General features: G+C 40.7%; 1 protein-coding gene across 10 annotated transcripts in view; it reads left to right on the forward strand.

The window, feature by feature from the left end:
* Window positions 1–22,435, forward strand: part of LOC131475632 (plakophilin-4-like) — an 89,924-nt gene that overhangs the window by 30,289 nt on the left and 37,200 nt on the right. For 5 of the 10 annotated variants that reach the window (XM_058653907.1, XM_058653901.1, XM_058653926.1 and 2 more), the window contains 6 exons: window positions 3,214–3,326; window positions 10,512–10,546; window positions 15,424–15,552; window positions 16,752–16,945; window positions 19,383–19,986; window positions 20,970–20,996. In XM_058653907.1, coding sequence (XP_058509890.1) covers window positions 3,214–3,326; window positions 10,512–10,546; window positions 15,424–15,552; window positions 16,752–16,945; window positions 19,383–19,986; window positions 20,970–20,996 — 1,102 coding nt within the window. Of the gene's footprint in view, window positions 1–2,415; window positions 2,530–3,213; window positions 3,327–10,511; window positions 10,547–15,423; window positions 15,553–16,751; window positions 16,946–19,382; window positions 19,987–20,969; window positions 20,997–22,435 lie in introns of those variants that run through there. The other 5 variants (XM_058653934.1, XM_058653887.1, XM_058653895.1 and 2 more) reach the window with 5 other exon arrangements.

Genomic DNA, 22,435 nt, shown 5'->3' on the forward strand with positions numbered 1-22,435 from the left:
CTTCCTTTACACTTCTTCTTCTTTGCAAACAGCCGAGCAGAATGTAATACAGAGAACAAATGTGTTAGTGTGCAATTGTTTTATTCGTGTAAAATATATTTTAGGAGCATTTTGGATCATTTCTGGGGCAGTTTTATCAGATTTCGGGGAATTGAACTTGATTCTTCTATCATGGTACTGCCTGGGATTCTCCAAGTCTAACAACTAACAATGAAATTTAATGTCAACTGCACGACCATAACAGTTGGATACTATCATGGATCAGTATGTATCATTTAGCCAAATTATACTACACGAGAGACCAATATTTATTTCTTAAAGAACAAGTTTAACAACCACTTTTATGAATGGCTTCCTATAAACTGTAACATTGTAAACACTTTTTTTAAGGATTACAAGGTTGGGAGTTGTGTAAGCTACAGATTATTTGCTGGCCAGACATTTCAAGCTCCCACTTACTTCCAGCGATGGGAATAACTGTTAAAATAAATGGCGTTATCTTGGGGTCATCTTAACTAATTGCTATTGCAATCGTTACAACGCCGTTACTCTTACTGACAATACAATGCACTGCAGGAGCTGCAAAATTGCTGTTTTTTCCCCCTTGCCTTTGGTGAGGGGGGGCGGGACAACCACATAAGTAATGATGATTGGCTAAGGCGCGATGGCGAGCCATGAGAACTCTAAGGTAGCGTTTTCAAACTGGGAGTGCAGTTATTTTTCCCACAGTAAGATAAAAGGCAAGAATGTATATGTATATTGAAAGTTGTGAAACATCTGTTCTGTTTCATTGATCTACTATTATTATAATTATTATATAATCGGCAACATTAAAAATACCCTAGATTAGTATACAATGTTTACTGTTAATAATGTATTCTATTAAATGTACATTTCCTTCATTAAACATGTTTTAATATTCAGTTTTATTATGAATAATTGAACATACAGTTGAATTTAAAGTACACTTTGAATGCTGCTAGTTACTTTTGCAATGCAGTAACTCGGCTGCTTTTTGGGTGAAGTAACTATAAGTAATTACTTATTTTTTTAAAGTAACATGCGAAGTACTGCTTATTTCCTATCCTAACATACATTATACTGATATTACTAACACACCCTCAGTGTTTTTACTGTTGGAAAAATGAAAATACTCAGAGGTCAGGTGAAATATTGAAGGTTTTGGCCATACTACGCTGCAAGATCCCAAAGAAATGGTCTTTTACCATGAACCTTACATCGAGGTTTGTGCCGCTTGTAAGTTAATCACTGTGGTTCAAGTGCAGTTTGTCATTTACATTTCCCGTGGTGGTACTTTCTAACAGACACCAGCCTTGCCACATCTGTACCATAGTGCTGTATTTTCTGTGGTAAGTTGCTGTTAATGCAAAGTAAACATTTCCTGCAGCTGCTTTCCATTAAAAGACTTTCGCAGATTAACTAACCCTTGGAGGCTTTTTAGTATGCGTTCGTACTGGGGGACGCTTTTGTATTTGTCATGAAAATGAGTGTTGCTTTGTTAGCTGTGCTATTGTTCGGACAAATCTGGTCCACACAACAGGATGTGAGCATATTGTGCTCTGCTCTAATTTGTTTGGTTATAAATATTGCAAAAGGAAAATGCTATCGGAGGTCACAGAGCGCAGTGAGCTGCAGGCTTTTACTGTGGTTTATACAAGTCGTCAAACCTTAACCACATCGTGAAGGTAAACGGGACTTTTACTACACCGTCCTGTAGCGGGTCCTTTTTTTATATTATAGTCAATAACAATATTTAATGTGTTCAAACAGTATAAATACAGCGTTTCTATACACACACACACACACACACACACACACACACAGATGTATACACATCTTTGGCTAGAATGTTTCCTTAATATTCCTACTTATAATATTCAATTTTTGCTGCTCAGTTGTTGGTCTTAAGTTTCACTTTCCACATAGTTTTGTAGTCGCAACCTCCAGGGTGCTTTGCATAGCACGGAAATGCACTATATAAATAGCAAGTTTTGCTTGCTTTCTTGCTGGCTTTGAATAAAGGTGTGCTTATCTTTTCTTATTTGCACCCTGCACAGTGCGCAAGATGGTATCGGGGGTCGCTCGTGGTATTGCAGGGAAATCCCAGCACCACGTGCATCATTTCATTACGGAAATACGGATGAGCATTTTTTTGTTCCTGCTCCCTCCCACTGCAGGCAAGCTTCATATCAGCTGAGGCTGAGGAAAGCGGTAGAGGGTTTAAAGCAGTGGTTTGCAGAGGGGGGAGGTGGGGGGGGGGGGGGTGAGATCGCGTTTCTAGCCTGGAGGGAAATTTCACTTCACCCTCAGGAAACACTGAGAGAGCAAGTGTGAAAAGTAGGCTGGCCTTCAGCACTGTAAGTTGACTAGACTTCTCTGGATGGGTCACAAAGGAAGCTGCTCTGTGTGGGTATGCAGCTGGTTGTGGATGTAATTGAGCGTGGCAATGGACATTACATGGGACGACTAAGGACACTAAGGTTTCTACCATCTGTACATGGAGTTATGGTGAGTGAGGCTGTTTTGTAAGAGAACACTGTTGGTCCTGGAGAGCATATATTCATTAAACTGCCTTGGTAGAAGTGTAAGCGAATAGAAATATGTATATATATATATATATATATATATATATATATATATATATATATATATATATATATGTATATGTATATGTATGGAATGCAAAATAGCATACGTGCCATAATTTGTCTGAGCACAAAAGATATTTGGTGCGTCCGACGTGATTCAGTGCTTGGAGCCTGAGAGCTGTGCAAGTAATAGCCTCACTCAAGCCAGATAATTATTCAACTGCTGATTTCTACTCAATTCCCACAGGAACAGTGCCACCGAGGCTAAAGATCAGCAGCTGAAGTGGTGCTTGTCTCTCTGTGTGGGCTTGAAAAATTACAGTTACGTTATAGCCAGTGTGCCTGTATCCAGGTTTGTGCATGAGAGGAGCTTTCCCTGTATTCTTAAGTGTTTCCAAGTGTTTCTTGCCACTTATTTGCGATGCGTTCTTGTGTGTTATCATTAACACGAATGCCATGTTGAAGCACAACACTGTCGGCGCAGTCTGTCACCTTCCAACCTCCCATAATGACGTCACATTTGTCGAATGTTTGTTAAGAGAAGTCCATAACGCACACCTTGATGTGAATGAACATATATTTATTTTTTGTCTTCTGTGTACAGGAGCTCCAGTTTGAGCGACTAACCAGGGAGCTGGAAGTGGAGAGGCAGATTGTGGCCAATCAGCTGGAAAGATGCAGACTTGGAGCAGAGTCGCCAGGCGCTGGTAGCAGCAGGTAATGAGAAGACACAAACACATACACACACATACAGGCTGATCTGCAGTCCGACACATGGCTTCTTCATCCTTCACAGCTGTGACTTTACTCACAGTAGTGAGGGGCAACCGCGCTTAAATCGGTTTTTCTTCACTTCTATTAAAGCCTAGTTCATACACATACAAGAGGTTTAGCCGTATAATGTGTTCCCCAACAACTTTTGCAAGCCGTGGCTAATCACCCCTGATTGGCTCACAATTGACCTTGATCTTATTTTAAACCGAGTCTGCGATGGCTCAGAGGGTGAAACCCAAACAGGGAAACAACACTGAGAGGAATTAGAGAGGAAGAAGAAGAAGAAAAAAGTTAAAAATGTGACAAAAATCACAGTTTTTGTGACCATAGTCGGCAGCTCCTCCAGGTGAAAGATCCTGCAGGTTAGAGTGAACTCACAGCGACTGCAAAGACTGATGATCACAAGACGGCATGTTCATGTTAGCGCTCCATCTCTGAAAGTGGTGTGATGTGTACTTGGCTCGTGTTATTCAGAAGCACGTGATGTCAGTCTGTCACAGACATACGGAGAGTTTGTTTCAGCAAATAGACTTAAGTCACGTTCAAGTTAAGCTGACACAACACACTTCATACACAGGTGATGATAAAGCCTGTGTTTATCAGTGACAGCGTGTGATTTTGTTTGCAAATATGCGTGACAGCAGAGTGTTGTTTGCTCAGTGAAGCATTGCCGTCAGTGTGGAAGTCGAACTTCTACGTTTGCTTAGGGAATTCGTTCCCACCTTATCTGCGAAGACACTAGGCTGCTTGATCGTCACACCTCACTGACCACACGTTTGGTTCTGTCTGGTGAGGCTCTTGTGAGGCTCTTGTGAGGGAGAATGAAAGCCAGTTTTATATCCATCCTCGCATAGTTTGCTGGTTTGTTTCAGTGTCACTTTTCAGTGGCACAAATGGTGTTAAGGCCACTTTCACAGAGTTTTTTGTTAAGCGGACCACAGTTTGTTTCCTCAGATAGTCCCAATGCTCATCCCAACTCTGGCGCGGAAAAAACAAGTAAACTCTGGTCTACCTGACCAGAGTTCCTCTACATGGGTACCTCTACATGGTACCTCTACATGGGTCTCGGTTTGCTTGCAAGTGAACCCTGGTGCGGTTCGCTTATGGCGTATTTTCCACCAGCTCTACTCGCCTCGCCGCGCCACACCACAGCACGGTTTAAGCAGCGTTTCCACCAGCATAGTACCTGGTACAGCGAGGTTCCAAAAGCGTGCTGAGTAGGTACTATGCAGTGACTGGCCAGAGTGCCGTCACAGGAAGAGACGTCCGACACAAATCAAGCCGAACAGCGCCGGACTGTAGATCACTTAAAACTACTTAACAATCCTAAAAATGTGGGTTAATCTCCAACAACTACCAGGGAAATCTCTATATTTAACAGAGGAGTCTGGTGTATTTAGGGACAGCACTGTCGATCACGAGCGGCATCACAGACCCTGTCGCTGTAGTCTGTGGAGTAGGAGTCTGTACTCCGGAGACATGTGGACAGAAATCAAGCCGAACAGTGACTGTAACTGTACAATCCTAAAAACATGGGTTAATCACAACTACCTGGAGTCTGGTGTAAAGTCACGAGTCACTCATTTGTTGTGTGTGTGTGTGTCGCGTATAAAACGAATTCACTGCCGTTTCACACAGCCGCGCAGTGATTACTCCGCCCACGTTAAGTAGGTACTATTTCTGTAGTGGAGATGCAACCTGTGCCGTGTTGTGCCATACTGAGGCGAGGCGAGTAGAGCCGGTGGAAATACGCTATTACAGTGGGAAATGCAAATGGACTATGCAGCCTCGCACGCTGCTTATAGTGGGCAGCTTTTTGTGGAAAACCGATTAGGTTTTTAAACATCAAAGTAAAAACAGAAACCCCAAGACTGCATAAATTTGGTGTTGCGCCATTGTTTGTTTTTGTGGTGAACAAGCTGGCTGCAGGGAATGGAATGGGTTTTTTGTTTTGGCCAGTTGATGAGCTGGGTTTTCTTCTTCCTCATGCTCTTTTCTTCCTGGTCAGCAATACCACCCCAAACGAGCATCTGTTTTGACTGTGTGACGTTGTCCAGGCAATCTGGTCCACTTACAAAAGTGCAGTGTGAAAGTGAACCTAACCAAATGAAGGTGTGAAATTTTTCTGGCATTCCCCACCCAATCGAACCAAGTCACCCACCCAGACTATCCTGGTGTGAATGCGCCCTAAGATGCACTGGTATACAGTTGCAAGAAAAGGTATGTGAACCCTCAACAATAGACATAGACACTGTGTTTGTCTATTGTTGTGACTTAGATGAAGATAAGGTCACAGTCTATGACCAAGTTATGCAGAAATCCAGGTAATTCCAAAGGGTTCACATACCTTTTCTTGCAACTGTTAAAAAGAAACTGTGATTTGTTGGCCCACAATTCTGTGAAATGTCTCACCGTGTCATAATAATATGAAAGATTATGTTTGTGTTTTGTACCATTCATTCACTTCAAACGTGTATTGTGCTGTTGTTACACTTTAAAGGCGATAATTATTTGTACCAACGTTTAGGTTACGCTGGGTTAAAAAAAATGGGAAATTCATTAACAGCTAGATTATGCAGGCACTATTGCTACAATCATTCGTGTTGCTTTTGTTCATGTGTTCTGACTGAGGGCAGCAGATTTGATGGAACAGATCTGCGTGGGCTGGGATTTGTCAGGAATAATATTCCTCTTGCAACACACCTGAAAACACACATTACCACAAGGCCCGGCCGTGTACACTGGTCATGTGCTTGCCTGTTTGAACAGGGAGCAGGTTGTTACTTTGCAGTCACTTGATTTGGTGCAGAAAATGTTATGATTAAGAAGTGAAGAGGAAGAAGAAGTGGAGAAAAGTGAAATGAGAGGCATTTTTATGTGTCAAGGAATTGGCAGTCGCTAATGTCATTAGCTGCAGGAAGTACCTGAAAAGTTGGAAGACTCATATGTGCTTATAATTGAAATATTAGTTAAAAATGGCGAGCTACTGAGCTGCCTTTGTTCTTAAATTGACCTTGATGCATTAGTGATATTTTTTTGGCCATCCTTGTGACAGTGAGCCCTATAACCTTAATGAATTCTTGCACTTCAACCTATACACCTGAAATATAAACACTCTAGCTACCAGGAGATTACAGCACTCAAGAATAAAAGTGTCCGTTCCCCATTCCCGTTTTTTCCCGAGTGGCATGTATAGAGCAGCTTCAGGTGCTAAGAAAAAGTCCTGGACACATTTCTGAAAATATGACATTGTTTCAACCTTCATTTTTGTGTGCCTCACCATGTTGTGATTATTTCTGACACTCTTGTTTCCTGTGGTTAGGTCAGCAATTAGGCTTATTTTACACAGCTCTCCGAGCACTCAGGCCTGATCCACACACAAAAAGAATTGAATTGAACTTTATTCCTCCCCCGGGGGGAAACACACATTCACAACAGCTCAGTTAAGAAATGAGAATCAAAAAAAATAAAAATAAAAATAAGAATAAAAATACAATACAATACAATACAATAAAATACAATACAAAAGTAAGAAAATTACAAAAAATAACAGTAAAAAAGATAAAATTACACTCTAACTCGAACTTACACTCGAACTTCCCCAAAACAATCTTTTTTGCTGTTCATTCTTAAAAATCTTTCCTTAAACTTTAGCGGATGCCAGAGAGACATGGGGCTATGACATCATCGTTTTTCCCAGAGTTGAATATTGATTGTTCACACAAAAATGCAAGGGTCGTGTTTTAAGATAGGTTTCACTGAACAAGGTGACCTGCTGTGTCTCTGGTCTTTGACATGCAAATGAACTCAGAAACAATCAGTATGTTTACATGACTGTTGTGTCAGTCTGACTACAACCAGACTTGTAAAATACAAGCAGTCCTACTGAGATTGTGATAAATCAGATTTCTCATAGTCAGACTAACATACCACATAATGCAATATGACCAGAGTTGGAATTAGGCTGGTCTGCACTAATCCTTCCAAATCTTTCCAGCTTCTGGACCTTTAAAAACACTTTTTACCTCTTTGACAACCTCAGTAAAGAACTCTTACTTTTCGCCATTGCTGTTCTTGTTTGTCAGTAATCCAACAGCATTGGAGAATGTCTGTTTCCTGTTAACACAAGCATATGTATGTCGGAAAGCAGCTTTGTTTTAAAATGCACATGTTGTTTAGATTGGGCTACTGCCAGAAGATATTATCTCATTTGTCAAAAACATGTAAATGTAAACACAGCTACTCCTCTCACTGGGAGACTGGTAGCTGTTCACCAACCCTTACAGATCCTTGAAAGCAAACATGTAAGTCAATTTTACATGCTTTTAAAAGGGCGGAGAAGGACAAATGAAACGGCTAGCACTGGTTATTTGTGTGTGAATGGAGATTAGCTTTAAACCGTTGAGGTCACACTGCTCGACTCAATAGCTCAGTGGGACGACAGCGGAGGTGAAAGCATACTTAAGGGTTCTGATGGGAGCCATTACATTTCACGACACCTCCTGAGTTGCCCACCCTGTTTGTTTCTGCGAGTCTCTGTGGGGGCTGGTCATCTAACTTGACCTCGGGCAAAACTTTAAAAGAAGCAATGTCCCATCCAGGCTGTCTCTGATTAGCCACAGGGGTTGATGTGAAGATAAAGTATTTTGCCAGGGTCAGATCTGTTGTTTATTAGCATCTTCAGTTTTACGATCGGTTTACAAAGCTTTCACCCAGGCAGCCAGTCGGTACATCACCATCATGCTATCCATTCTTCTGTTTCATCTGCCATGGTTCAGTGGAGCACAACTGACCCAACTTTCTCTTTTTAATTGCCTGCATGCTCATTAAAATTCGGAGAGCTGTGCTTCTTAAAGCTCATAGAAAAGCACTGTAGAAGTAAAAAGCTCATAGAATAACAAAAAAAAGCGGTAACAAGATTTGGTGCTTATTAACGGCCAAAATCTCAGGTCCCCAACTTGGCCGTTGTCATAATAAGGTGTTTTGGAAAAACTGCTCTGAAAGTGAAATATTTTTCCTTTAGTCAGAAGGTATTTTGAAGAGGTGGGTGACGTTATGCCTTTTTAAACACTTATTTGCAAGAATTGTGTATGGTTTCTGTTCGTTTCTGTGCTTGGTCAAGACATAAACTGGATATATGAATTGTATATCAGGTCAGGTGGGGTAGCTCATTGGTTAAGACCGGTGCCCTGTGTGCGAAAGACTTCATGGTTGCAAGTTCAACTCCACCCCTGGCAGGTTGTACTCAATTCCCTTGTAAGTCGCTTTCGATAAAAGCGTGTGCTAAATGTAATGTAATATATGGTTATATAGGGTTATATAGCGTGTTTTATTTGGTCCTAGGCAAATGAGACCAAGGCAGTGGTGATTTCTCTAAGACAGCAGGGAATCTCAGCTTCTGTGAACTGTGTTGTATTTACATTTCAATAACAAATGTGTCACTAGTTCTTTTAGAATCAGACATTTATCATGGATGACGGATTGCCTAACGTGATCTCCGTACTCATTAAAACCACTTGAAGCTCAGCTTCAGCTGTTCACTATGAGAACATATTTTTTTTTACTGAAGTGAGTTCAACTGTGATTGGACAAAACTAGTAGTGGCAAAACTGTCACTTCCAGAGAAGCTCAGCTTCCATGACAGTGTAATGGACAGCGTTGCAGAAACATGCACAAACATGGAGCTTTTTTGCCTGGATTTCGCAAGGGAAGTCTGTAGACAAAAAGCTGGTCGCTGTGTTTTCGATCTGCTATATAGCCGCGTTTCCTTGTTCTAGTTGTTCATTTACAGAATTTATGTAGGAATTCATGTATTAATAACTGGGCCTGAAATGAGCTCCCCCTGTTTCAAAGACCAGCAACCACCACTGGATCAAGGCTGGAGTAAGACGGTGTGAAACCTCTACCACCCATTGTGGACCTCTGAGTAATTACAGTCTGATTTGACCTAGTTTCTCGCTAAAATTGTTTATAATATTGTATGTCATTTATCAGTTTTTTTTTTGCCAATTGGAGATTCATGAACCTAAGCGGTTTACTGTACCAATTAAATTCATCATCAAGATGGGTGTGGACCTTGATCAGCATTATGTGAGCTCATTTCGTAATGGTTTGAATGTAACCTTTGTTTATATTTAAAGTTACAAACCACAGCTTTAATATACACAAATCTACAGTTTCATTTTTACTTTACTAGAACATTGATTTCTTGCCCCTTCCACAATATTAATCCTGACCAGCAAATGTTGTTTTTGTTTCTAACGTTTAAATAAATAAAATCTTGTTTCACAGCTCAGCACCTCCAGGCTCTACTATCGCTCCACTGACACACGAGCACGCTGGCAACAAACACATTTTTTTTAGAGTCGGATTGAGTAAAAACATGATTTGTTTTTCTCTCACAGCAATAATCCACAAGTGGTCACTAGAGATTAACGTGGAGACACATTCATAATATGTGACGCTCGGAGAGCTGTCCATTTGTGATTAGATCACGTGAGACAGATTGTAATACCAGATGTGAACAGTGTCACAGTCACAAACTGTGACTGGACCGTGACTCTCTGGAGACACTCTCTCTGATTCTCTCTGTGCTCTAATAGACACTGGCATGCTTGTCAGGATTACTGGATGTCAGAATATCCTCCCGCTCAGTGTGTGTAAATTTACTGTTTGATCAGGTCTGATTTACTCCTGACTTTTTCCCCCCACTCTTGTGTGTTTTCACTATCAGCAACTGTTGATGGTAAATCATCCTTTGCCCTTTCGCACATTTTTAACTTAGAATGTTTATTAAAAGCCGCAGGTGCAGAACAGATTCCAGTCCCACGTTTATAGCTTTGTGGCTGTTGGTGGTGACTGGGTCCTCAAACAAAACACTATCTGTCATCAAAGGCACCTTTAGGTCTTCTTGGTAAACACAGATGACATAAATGGACATAAATTAAATCACCACTTGGGTGGTATAGTCTCCACCTCTGGCTCTGTCTGAAACTTAGTGATTACAATCTCTGGCACTGTTGTGAGAGGCCTAAGAAGTTGAGGCCCAAAGGTTGATTTCACACATGTCATTCAATGTGGATTTACTCAATTTGTCATCATCTGTTTTTTTCTTCTTCTCCCATGCAGCTCGTCTGAGAAGTCCCTGCCTTGGAGAACTCCAGGTATGTCAAATTTGGCACGAAAATGATTAGAAATTGACTTGTAATGTAATGTAATCCCTCTTTATAACTACTCTTTTTATTTTTGGTAATTTTTATAAGGCATATGTGCATTTTGATCATATTTTATATCCTCTATAGTCACTTAAGCTGCATACCCTCTGCGGTGTTCGCAGGAAGGATGGAGATAGCTGTGTCACTTACGTAAATATCATAATATACCAGCGTATCACCCACTGTAGCCTCACAGTGTACTCGGTATAGAAGAACAGTGTGACACAGTAAAACACTGCTACATTCTGATACGTGACCTTTTAAAATGCATGTAATGTAAACATGTATGTTGAAATTGTAGTGGAAATCGAATTTCTCACACCCAAATAATGTGGTTTTAATTCAAATTACTGTTGCATGCGAGACACACATGGGGAAATCCACGCCGGTGCTTTCTTTGGACTGACAAGGACATGCTCTGTCAGCACATTGCACTGATTATTTTAAACACCCTGGATGGTGGGAAGACTCAGAATGGCATTAGTAGTATTATTAATACTGAAAGTAGTTTGTATGAATCTCACTTGCATTCACAAAGTATTCCATTATTGGTTTTTATAGTGTTTGACCCTGGTTGTTCCCTCTTGGACCAATTAGAGACCTGTAGTCAGTGGTCAGTAACCAGTGCCAGACATGCATACCCATCTGCCTGCATGTCCCCAGTTTACTTTATGTGGCACACATTGATTTCTAATGGCCTTGACAATCCTGCCCAGTTTCACAGTGATAAAATACCCCCATGTAACAGCAGAAGGCAAAAATGTTTTTGCCAAATGGTTTTCATTTATCCTTTATCTTTGAAGAGAGGGGTTTGTGTGTGTGTGTCTGTGTGTGTTGTTTTGTGTTTGTCTTTAGGTGCAGGCTTTGTGTGTTAGTGGAGCTGCACAATATGGTCAGATATTGCTACTGATTCAAAACAATACAAAAATACAAATCATGATGATTTGGCATTTCCTGGTGTCTGTCAACAAACGGAACCCTTTTTCTCGCTCAAAGAGCAAGCCACCGACATATTGCATCTTTATAGAATTGATTTTCCACTGCATGGTCCCAGCACGGCTCGACTCAACATGTAAGTCATCACGTTTTTGTTTGGTTTTTTTTTGCTTTTCCACTGGGGATAATACCTGGTACCTGATACTTTTCTTTTAGTACCTGCTCTGGCAAGGTTCCACGCAAGCTGAGCCGATACTTCTACGACGTCCGACACAATCAAACCAAACAATGCCGAACTGTAGATCAATTAAAAAGACTTAAAAAGCCAGAAAACCTGAGTTAATCGCCAACATTTGGCAATGCAATGTCTAAAATCTCAATATTTAACAGAGGTCTGGTTTATTTAGCGACAGCACTGTCACAGTGGAGTCTGTGCTCCGATCATGCAGGAAGTACTGAACGATTCTGTAAACGAATCTTTTTAATTAACTGATTCTAATGATTCAGTACGCCAAAAACAACTTCTTTACAAGTCACTAGTTTGTGTGTCACGTGTAACATGAAGTCACTGCAGTTCCATGCAGCCGTGCTATGACTCCACTCATGTTGAGTAGGTACTAAAGTAATGGAAAACCAACCAAACCGGAGCTGCGTTGTAGTGGAAAAGCGCCTTTTACAGTGTCTTTTGATTTGCGATTTTGATTATTTTGCGATTAATTGTGCAGCCCCACAGTGTGTGTGTTTTTCTTTGTGTTTGGTCAGCACGGACACGTTTCACATTCAACAATAATCATTGTTAACACAGGCCTTTTCAAGCATGCTTACGATAATGGACCGCCTAAGGCATATTGTAGTTCTAGTATTTATCCACACTTCATCTGCCTACTCACACACACAACGCAGTCAGTGATGGGATGTGAAAGAATTTCTCGCAGACCACTTTGGTTTGTTTGTTTAACCCACATCTCTGAAGGATCTTCGGGAGGGAACAGATACTATTTGAATATACTAATGTGTTTCACGGCTTATTAACTATATGGTGGAAGTTAGTGAATTTCTGTAGTGGCCATTAATCTTTTATTGTCGATCCCATCAGAAGGCCTATGGGGGTTATAGTTGTACATATGCGGTGGGAATATTAATACTACATGTTTTTCTCATTTCCTTGCTGAATGCATTTCATTAGTGTTGGAGCAGAGCTGAGGACAAATCACAATCACTGCGTTGCTTTGTTTTGTATTGATTCCTCATTGTACTGCATATGATAAATGATAGTGAGGTGTATGCAAATACATACACTTTCCAGTCTAAAGGGTTTTAACTCTCAATGCAAGACACTGAGTTTAATGGGCCACACTTTGGTCTGCGAGGCTTCTTGGCCTCGGGAGCCAACGTACGAGTCCACCACTCTCTGAGAGTTTGGGACTGAACTGAGCCTTTTAGCCCCAGGAAATGTCAATGCAGTCCCACCTTGTGTCTGCTGGGAATAGATGTTAACTTCTCAAAAGTTTGTCTCCAGATTCTTTCAAACCTTGTGTCTACTGAGAATAGAGGATACATTTCTCAAAACTTTGTTTCTTGATACTTTGTTTCTTTTTTTTTTACCCGTTTATTTTCTATAGTGACAGCTCCACATGCATCATTTTCCAAAAAAGGGACTCCATGTCTTTTTAATGAAAGCCACTGGCTATCTGCCCACTTGGCGCCTAGCAACACTTTTATAATACTGCTTTTATACAAGATGATGTGTAAGACAAGGAAAGACTGACTCTGAATGTTAATATAGCAATTTGTGAGTTAAAATAGAATCACAATCATCAGATTCTGATTCTATTTCAACTCACAAATTGCTATATTAACTATTTATATTAGCTATATTAAATAGTTTAATTTGACTGAATTTCAAACTGAATTTGGAGTTACAATTTGTGGAAATCTTCTTTTGAACAATTAACACATGGTTGTATGTATTTTATCTAAAATTCATTGAAAATCCATGTTTTTTTCTACTAGTTTTGGAACTGCCTGATATCCACTTGCAAATGTTACCTCTCATACCTCAGAATGTGAAATAAAGACTCCATTTGTTCTTAGACCATTATTCCGTCATACATTTTCTTGTTCTCAGCCCGGAGCAGGCAGAAAATACATAAATTAAAAAACTATGGTTTTAATATGCTCACAAACATTTACATTTCAACCGTACCAGCATCAAATTGTGCCTCAGGCTCCGCATTTGAAATTTGACCTAGCTTTGCGACTTGCTCTTCCTCATGGGGATTGTTCATGGGCAAATGTTTTGATTAGTTAATGAGTAAATGCCATCCAGAGGTCAAAGTGCGTGATGTCAGGTTGTTCAAGCACACTAGGCCTATATGTCTACATCTGGCTATGTTTTCCTAGTTCAGATGTGGCCATGCAACTTGAATGACAACACCTAGACCAGGGGTCCCTGTAGCTTTGAAAGAAAAGAAAAAAATGTTTGTCTTTTTAAGTGCACACCTCTTATTTGGAGATCAAGGCGATCAAGTGTTTTAATATTTCATCAGCTAAAAATATGTGTCACATCCTATGTCTGCATCAAACTCCTCAAACTGAACAGATCTGTGTTTGAAATATGAAAAGCCAACACTTAAATGAAGTCATGTGTACATGAAAGAAGTGCACATATGGATCCACATGCTTATGCCGGCAGGTTTTCTCAAGCATGAGCCAAAGTGGGTCACTTTTTATTTGATCCATTTTCCTCAAATAATGGAGGGTCTACATAGTTCTGTGTTTTATTTCATAATAGGCCCAACAGTTTTTTTTGTGTGTTTACCTTTGTCAACAGCTATGGAATAGCAACAGTTTTCTTTTTTGTAGTTCTTACATTTCACAAATGCAGGAAACTTTAGTTATTATTTTTATATATATAACACTTAATACATGATGCCATCTCCATTTTATGGGTCAAAAAGGTTTTGCAACTCCAGATTAATCATATTTTGTTGGAGAGGGATCAAAAATGGCTCTTCTGATACATGAGGTTGCAGACACCTGGCCTAGAGGTATCATCGACCTGAGCTGCAAAAGCACAATGAAATCAAAAAACCATGGAGATCCTCTAGAGTTAAATGTGATATCTCCGCTTTCTGAATTTCCCCTATGTGAGAGTCACTATATAAATGTATTTGCATGCCATTTAAGAGGGCAGTCATGTTCAAATGCTTGTAGTTTGTAGACTTTGAAAAGTCCAATCTAATCTATCATGAATCTGATCTGGTGGATTAGAACAGTCAAAACTGTAGCTGGTAATCTGAGCATGACGTCTGTATCCGTTTGAGCAACAACATTGTTTTCGTCATGGATTTCAATTCCCATTCACACACGAGCTGACTGGGCAGGATTTGAAAAGTCGCTGGCAGCCAACGCTTGCCTCCCTGTTCCCCTCTGCTTGCTACCTTTTGTTCTAGTGATTGCAGAGTAACCCATTGAAGGCAGTCACGCTTAACTAGATTGTGATTATGGAGAAACAAGCACAAGGACATTAGAGGGCTAATTTCAGTTCCTGTTAGCCAAGCTGGTTGTTGCCCTGCATGAATAGAGCAGGCTGGAGTGAAACGTTAGAGCGGTGAAACTATTTGGAGCACGGTGGTAGACACAGCTGAACTAACATTCCACTCAGTTTTCTTTTCCAAAATTGGTAAGGCAGTAAATCTGGATGACTCCAAAATGTACACAGACTCGAAGGTAATGTTGCAGAAACTACTGGTGGTTATTGTTCCCTCCCATCTCCAAAAATCATTAACTGCCTTAATTACTTTTTTAATCCTTCTGTCCCAAAACTCTGCAAATGTTTCACACCCAAGGCTCCGTCTGATTCCCCTGCTTCTGCTCTGTCTTCCCAGATGCCACTGCCTCGGGAGACACAAAGTCTCGGGTGACTGACAGCTCCCAGTCGCCCAGCTACCGCATCAGGACTGAGTCAGAGCAGGTGTCTCCATATTCCCCGGAGCAGTCCTCCCATGAAAGTGAGGGTCTGTTATTGCCTTCTCTCCATCTTCTGCAGTCCGTTTTCCCCTCCCGAATCACCTCCGTTTTCTTACCTCAGCATTATTTACTGTGTCTTGTCTTATCTATCGACAGCAGATAAAGTCTGTGTTTGTCTTGCACTTTTCTCTGTTCCATACTTGTACTCGATACTGGACTGTCAATACTGATAAGTGAACACTTAACACAGCTCTTGATGTACCATGGTACACTGGGTCACAGATCCTGTTCATACCATGTTTCACAAGTGGACAGCGCTAAGAATAGTGTCCTGAATAAGTCATAAGATCTTCTTTTTCATGTTACTGCAGCGTGTGTGGTGCTTTGATTCATCCAGCAGTTAATTCCTAATCTTAACCTTACCACAACTCAAATTTTAAACCCCAAACATAACCAGTTCCTCAGAAAAACAGGTTTTGCCTCATTAGGACCAGGTTTTGGTTACTGGTCCTGACAAGGTCAGTGTTTATACCAGTAAAGTATTGTATTAACTGTTAGAACACAGAGCATTTAGACTGCTTCTTTCCATCACTATGTTAAAACGTATATACAGATGCTATAAGAATGTCCAATATGCGTCTTTTTCAGCACACACCTGATTTTTTAACACACCTGAGCAAAAAGTACCAAAACATGGTTTAAATCAGACTGAATTTGTGAAATTTGGAAATATGTCACATTTCAAAGTCTTGTTTTTAGGAACAAAAATAAAAGAAGAATGTTTCTACTTTTTCTAAGTATTGCTACTCCTTTTGATTTTGTAAAAATATGCAATATAAAATAAATCAGAACTATGACTCAACAACACATAAGAACACGGAAAATTGCATTTTGTAAAGCCTGAAAATGTGACCTATAAACACACCCCCCCAGGATGTCCATGTAAGGACTTGTGTTTATTCCCACTGCAATTTACCATGGGTGTGCCTATGGCACAGAAGCTCTATGTGTTAAATACTAGTGTACACACACACACACACACACAAACACACCAACATACCATGTCTCAAGGTGGTAGAGTACAGTTATCCTCCCACAGAGTCATTTGTCAGAAGTGATGTTGTCTAGGGGTCCAGGTCTGTGATGCAACCATTTATGATGTGTCCGTCTCCTGTGCCTCTAACCCTTCACCCAGCCTCTCCCGTCCATCTCATTATGGTCTCTCCTTTTTCTGTTACCCTCCCAGGGTCTACGGGGAATTCGCGCAGCTCCACTCAGATGAACTCGTACTCAGACAGTGGCTACCAGGATGCCAGCAGCAGCTATTTCAGCGGCCACAACCTGGGAAAGGCTGAGCTGAGGATGCAGCACTCCTTCCCTGGTGCTGGCACAAATACACTGATGAGGAATGCCAGGGCTGAGGGCCAGGCTTTAGCCCAGGTAATGTCACTGCCGCACACATTGTATCTGGATGGCACGTACACTGATCAAGCACTTGATTTGAGGGACATGTACACATTTTATAGGGCTGTCAAAGTCAACGAGATAACATGTGTAAATGCTCATTCCTTTTAATGCCATGTCTGCTGCAGAGCTGCTGTGGCTCAGTTTTACATTGCGTCTGCCTTTGTAGATGCGATTAAACGCTCAAAAGTCTCCTCTGTACTCGACCAAATGCCAAGATCTGCTGGTTCTGCATGCATTTCACATTAAAGCCCTTGTTGAAAAAACGTGAATGGATTCAGGGAAGAGAAACGCTGGAGTGCTTTTATTTTGAAACGGGACAGAACTGACGCACTGCTCAGCATAGCTGGCTCTGAAGGAGACGTAACAGCTGAGCTGAGATGGTACAGAGTGCTTTCCAGTTAAAATCCAGTAAGTTAGATACAAACAATGTGTTGAACAAGGAGGAGAAGAAGAAAACAAAACTGGTTAAAACCAAACAAGCAGTTTACATGGCCACACTGAAAATGAATACATACAAACTAATAAGAATAATATAGTAATAATGTTTCATTTTGACAATATATCCCTTTTAAGGTTCACATAGAACAGATAAAAATTTATTAATTTGCGATTAATTATGAGTTGAACAATTGTGCAATTTATTGTGATTAAATATTTGAATCTATTGGCAAATGGATGGCCAAGATATAATTCTCCAGCATCAGTCACTGCAAACATCAGAACTGAGAACACAAGAGGGCTCGGTGACTTTGAATGTAAAAGGATTGTTCTGAGTATCTCTGAAGCTGCCAAACCCCTGGGACTTTCATGCACAATAGTCTCGAGAGTTTACTCAGGATAGTGAGCAGCAGCTCTGCAGACGGAAACTCCCTGCTAATGAGAGGGACTGATTAAAATGAGGAGATAGGCTATGGCAACTCAGATAACCACCGTGGCAGTGAGCAGGGAAAAACATTGGCTACAGCAGCAGAAGACCACGAGGGGTTTCGCTCCCGTCTGCCAAAAACGGAAATCTGATGAATGATGAACCTGGATTTCTGCTGAGATACACAGATGGTACGGTCCAAAGTTGGCATCACAAGCACAAATCCATGGACCCAACCTGCCTCGTGTCAGCAGGCCAGAGCAGTGCTGGTGGTGTTGGTGGTGATGGTGTAATAATATGTGGGGAAAGTTTTCTAGACACTTTAGACCCCTTATTACCAGTCATCATCATCATTTTCAATCTGAGAATTGTTGGTGACCTTCATGCTGACAATGGCATGTGGGAATTCTGTCCACCTGCTCCCTGTGTTTTAGAATTTTGAAAACAGAGAAGGTTTTTGTTTGAAAACTCTGCGGCAGCGGTTTAGTGTGGACGGTGGTCAGTGGTAGAGCGAGTCGTCTTTCAACTTGAAGGTTGAGGGTTCGATTACCGGCTCCGCTAGTCGATGTGTGCTTGTGCAGGCAGCCTGTGAATGGGTATGAAATATGAGTGAATGGCAGAACTGAAGTGTAAAGCAGCTTTGACTGAAGCGTTAAAAAAAAAAAAAAACTCATTATTACTTACTCTGACTTTCAACTTTCTGATTCAAGTCTGCTCCAACATTTCACTATTGTTGTTATTATTTCTGAGCAAACAACTGCAGAATCAGCTAACTGTTTACTCCAGCATGTGCATGTGCATGTGCAATATACTGTATCTGTGACATATTGTATGTGTTTTAGTGTTAGCATCGATGCCGATTACTTCTAATATGAAGCCGAAAAGCAAATTTTTTATCTAAAAAAAACCAACACACCCATTTAAAACCAAACAGTAGTAACGCATATTTATCTCTTTAACTGGCGTCGTGAACATGACAAAGTAATGAGCGAACATCGCTCCATATTGGTAGCAGATGACAAAGCTGCAGAAATGATGTGATGTCAACGTGAAGAAATGTTTCCACTGCGCCACAAAGACGTGAGAGCAGAGTGAGCCCTCCGGTGTTAGTTTATGTGTTCTTCTGTCTGTTCTCAAACAACGTTTACAAGCTCGGGATTTATTTTTTATTTTTTTTAATTCATAACTGCTATTTTTAAATGAATGACAACAGAAGAGCAGCGGATTGACGTGGGCTTTTTTTTTTTTCTTTAAGAAGGTTGAAAAGCACAGAAGGCACTCAGTCATTGAGCACATCAACAGAATCATCCTGCATATGGTGATGAACACAGACACCACTGAGAGGCCAAATGGCACTGCTGACTCTATAGACAAAGGGAAAATAAATATGGCCCGGAGTAAAGTCATGTCCTGTGATGAATTGATTGTTCCCATTAAAGCAGAAAGTACAACACGATTGTTAATGATTTTTTTTATTGCTCCTTGGGGACTGAAAAAACAAATACATGAAGGCTTTTTTATTTTTTTTTCTCCCTTTGCTTGCAGGTTCCAGCGGTAACGACAGCAGTGCCTGGCCGTGCTATGCGGAGGGTAAGCTCAGTGCCTTCTCGCTCTCACTCGCCAGCCTATGCCAGCAGCATGTCCCCATCCCGCGGCTCTCTGCGTACCTCACCTGGCAGTGCCTATGGCTCTCCCATTGTAAGTGAACCCAAACCCCTCTCCAGCATCTTCTCTACAACCTTGCCCTCTGCCCAGCGTGCCAGCGCCACTGGTGGAGGCGGCGGCGGCGGCGGTGGCGGCAGCGCAGGCTCGCCCTTCTCCACGCAGAAAAACTCCCCCGCTGCACTGAGGCGCATGGGCTCCATGAACTCACGGTCAGGCAGCGCCAGCCGCACCACCTCACCCTATCAGGCTTCTGCGGGATCCTCATCGGGCCGCATGGGCTCTCCTCTCACCATGATGGACAACATAAACCCCCCATTGACAAAGCAGCCTACGCACTCGTCATCCCCAGTCAGATCTAGTATGACTGCTGTGCCCCAGCACTACAGCTCCACTCTGCCTCGCTCTATGATCCACAACGCTGACCCTTACGGACCCCAGAGTTACGACATTTACGAGAGGATGACGCGACCTGACAGCCTCGCAGGTGCCTTTACACACACACACACACGCACACACACACACACACACACACACACACACACACACACACACACACGGTTGGTTTTTCGTTCTTTGTGTGGACACTCAACCTAACCTTAACCATCACAAGTAAATGCCTAACCCTAACCTTCAACCTAACCAAATTCTAATCCTAAAACCAGGTTAATCCTCAACAAGTGTGGTGAATTTGTGTCAAAATGTCCTCACAAAGATAGGTTTGTTTGACAATAATTGGTCCACACAGCCTACAAAAACATGTACACACACACAAACAGGCCTCCAAGAGTGCAGCATCATCCCTGCTTTGCAGTGTTTTGATAAGGGCAGTTGCAATAGCTACCACTAATACCTCAAATAGCTCTGTGAAATACTGTGCGTGCCTGGGATTTATGACCCAAGGCAGAAACTCTCATGCCAACATCATTGTCTTAATTCAAGCCATTACTGTAAGTATTGAGTTTCTACATTTCCTTTTAAAAAGTCTGAAGTTGAATTTAGTGTTTTCAATTTTGACTCCTTATATTATATTTTGCCCTAACTTGACGTTGTAAATATTTGGACAGTGATGCATTTGTGTGTAGGATCTCTGCTCGGCGTTCTGAAGCAGACAGGAAACAGTGACTGAGGTCAGTGGTTGTGCGGGAGCACAGCCAAAACATAGCTCCTGCAAGAAGACAAATATTAGCACAAAGAGTACAACAGACTACTAATCATAGTAAGTTCTGCTTTTAAGAATAGACTGGACAACCAAATATAGTAGTCCTAAAATAGGCCGCGACGAACCCTCCATTGTATGTGTAGCATGGTGTTTATATGTTCTTCATACATGGCTCACAGTGTTTTTAGTTTAAAAAAAGAAAAAAGTCTGCTTATCCCTGTCATGCGGGCGATCCAACAAGTGGAAACCTACAAGGTTAATGGGAGTGTTTTCTGCTTGAATTCATGCCGCCTGTGGAATATCCTCAGATGCTCTGGTTGATGATGACATTCAAGGTGAACATTTTTTACATCTTTTTCCCGTCGTCTCTAGTTTCACGTGACGTGTTTGTGTGTACAGTGAGTGCCGCATGTGCAGATGCACCTTCCGTTTGTTCTTCGTTAAAGAATCGCCTTGCTTGCCTTTTCTTTTTCTCTTACCACTGAATGTGCATGCACTGTAGTGTTGTTGGCATATTAAGTTACAACTTGTGCTTTTTGTGGTTTTACTCTGTGCTCTAATCAATAAGGCTGGATAGTGGACAATATACTGTAAGTGGACATGTGCAGTATTATCACAATTAAGGGTGATTATTAAATAAATCAGCTATATTTTGATAATCAATGTATTTTTTAGCTTCTTAAATGAGAACATTTTGTCAAAGAAATCCTTAAATCTAAATCATTTTGGTTTCTGAACAAAACAAGACATTTGACTTCATTATTTTGAGTTTTTGGGGGAAAATAAAGAACATTTTCTTACATTTTATGGACTAAACAACTACTCAATTAATCAAGAACATACATGATTATTCCATTATTAATTGCAGCCCTGATCATAGTATATTTTCCTATAGATCTTTAGAGAATTATCTTTTTATACAGTACATTTAAAAGCACCAGATTACTTTTTCACATTATTATTCTCCTACCATTTTAATTGTTGAATAAAATGTTCTGCGCTGGCCAGAATGACTAATTTCACCATCCCATTCCATTGTTAAATGCCACTTTTGCAAAAAATTATTGTTTTAAACATCTTCCCAGTTTAAAGTGTCCACTTTCATTTCATCAATAGGTTGTCATATGGCAGGCATTCATTTAAAAAACAAAGAGCTTCTCTAAAGTAACGGCTTAAGTGCTGAATATATTTTCTTTATCCATTTAATAAAAGTTAACACAATAAAAAGCAAAAGTGAAGGAGTTTGAGTATATTTTGAAACATTGAAACATGCATCAGTTTTCAGGGTCTTGATAAGAACAAAGCGGTTTTCAGGGCCTGGTCATACTTTCCGTGTTCTGTGACATTGAGTCTGTGCCCGTGGTTCTGTTTGTACTAAAACGAATATATACTAATTTGTATTTTCATTACGTTTTGTCCACAAATCAAAATTATTAAATCATTTTGTTGTTATATGGAGCTAAGAAAAGCAGAACATATTCACATTTAAGAAGCTGTAAAAATTTGAAAGCTTGTTTTAATTATTGAAAATACACTTGATTAATTGATTATAAAAAATAGTTTACGATGAATTTAGTAATCGATTAATAATTGAATAATTGTTGCAGCCCTAATTTGAGCACAACCTCGTGTTCCATTCCAGTCGTGGCGATTTCTGATGTCTTATCAGGAGATGATAGCCCTCCTCTCATAACTTAAAGGAATACTTCATCAATTTGTATTTAACTTTGTATTACTTAAAATAGGGGTTAGTATTTTTAAAAAATTGTGCTTC

This window comes from Solea solea, chromosome 2, assembly GCF_958295425.1.
Source record: "Solea solea chromosome 2, fSolSol10.1, whole genome shotgun sequence".
NCBI classification, from domain to species: Eukaryota; Metazoa; Chordata; class Actinopteri; order Pleuronectiformes; family Soleidae; genus Solea; species Solea solea.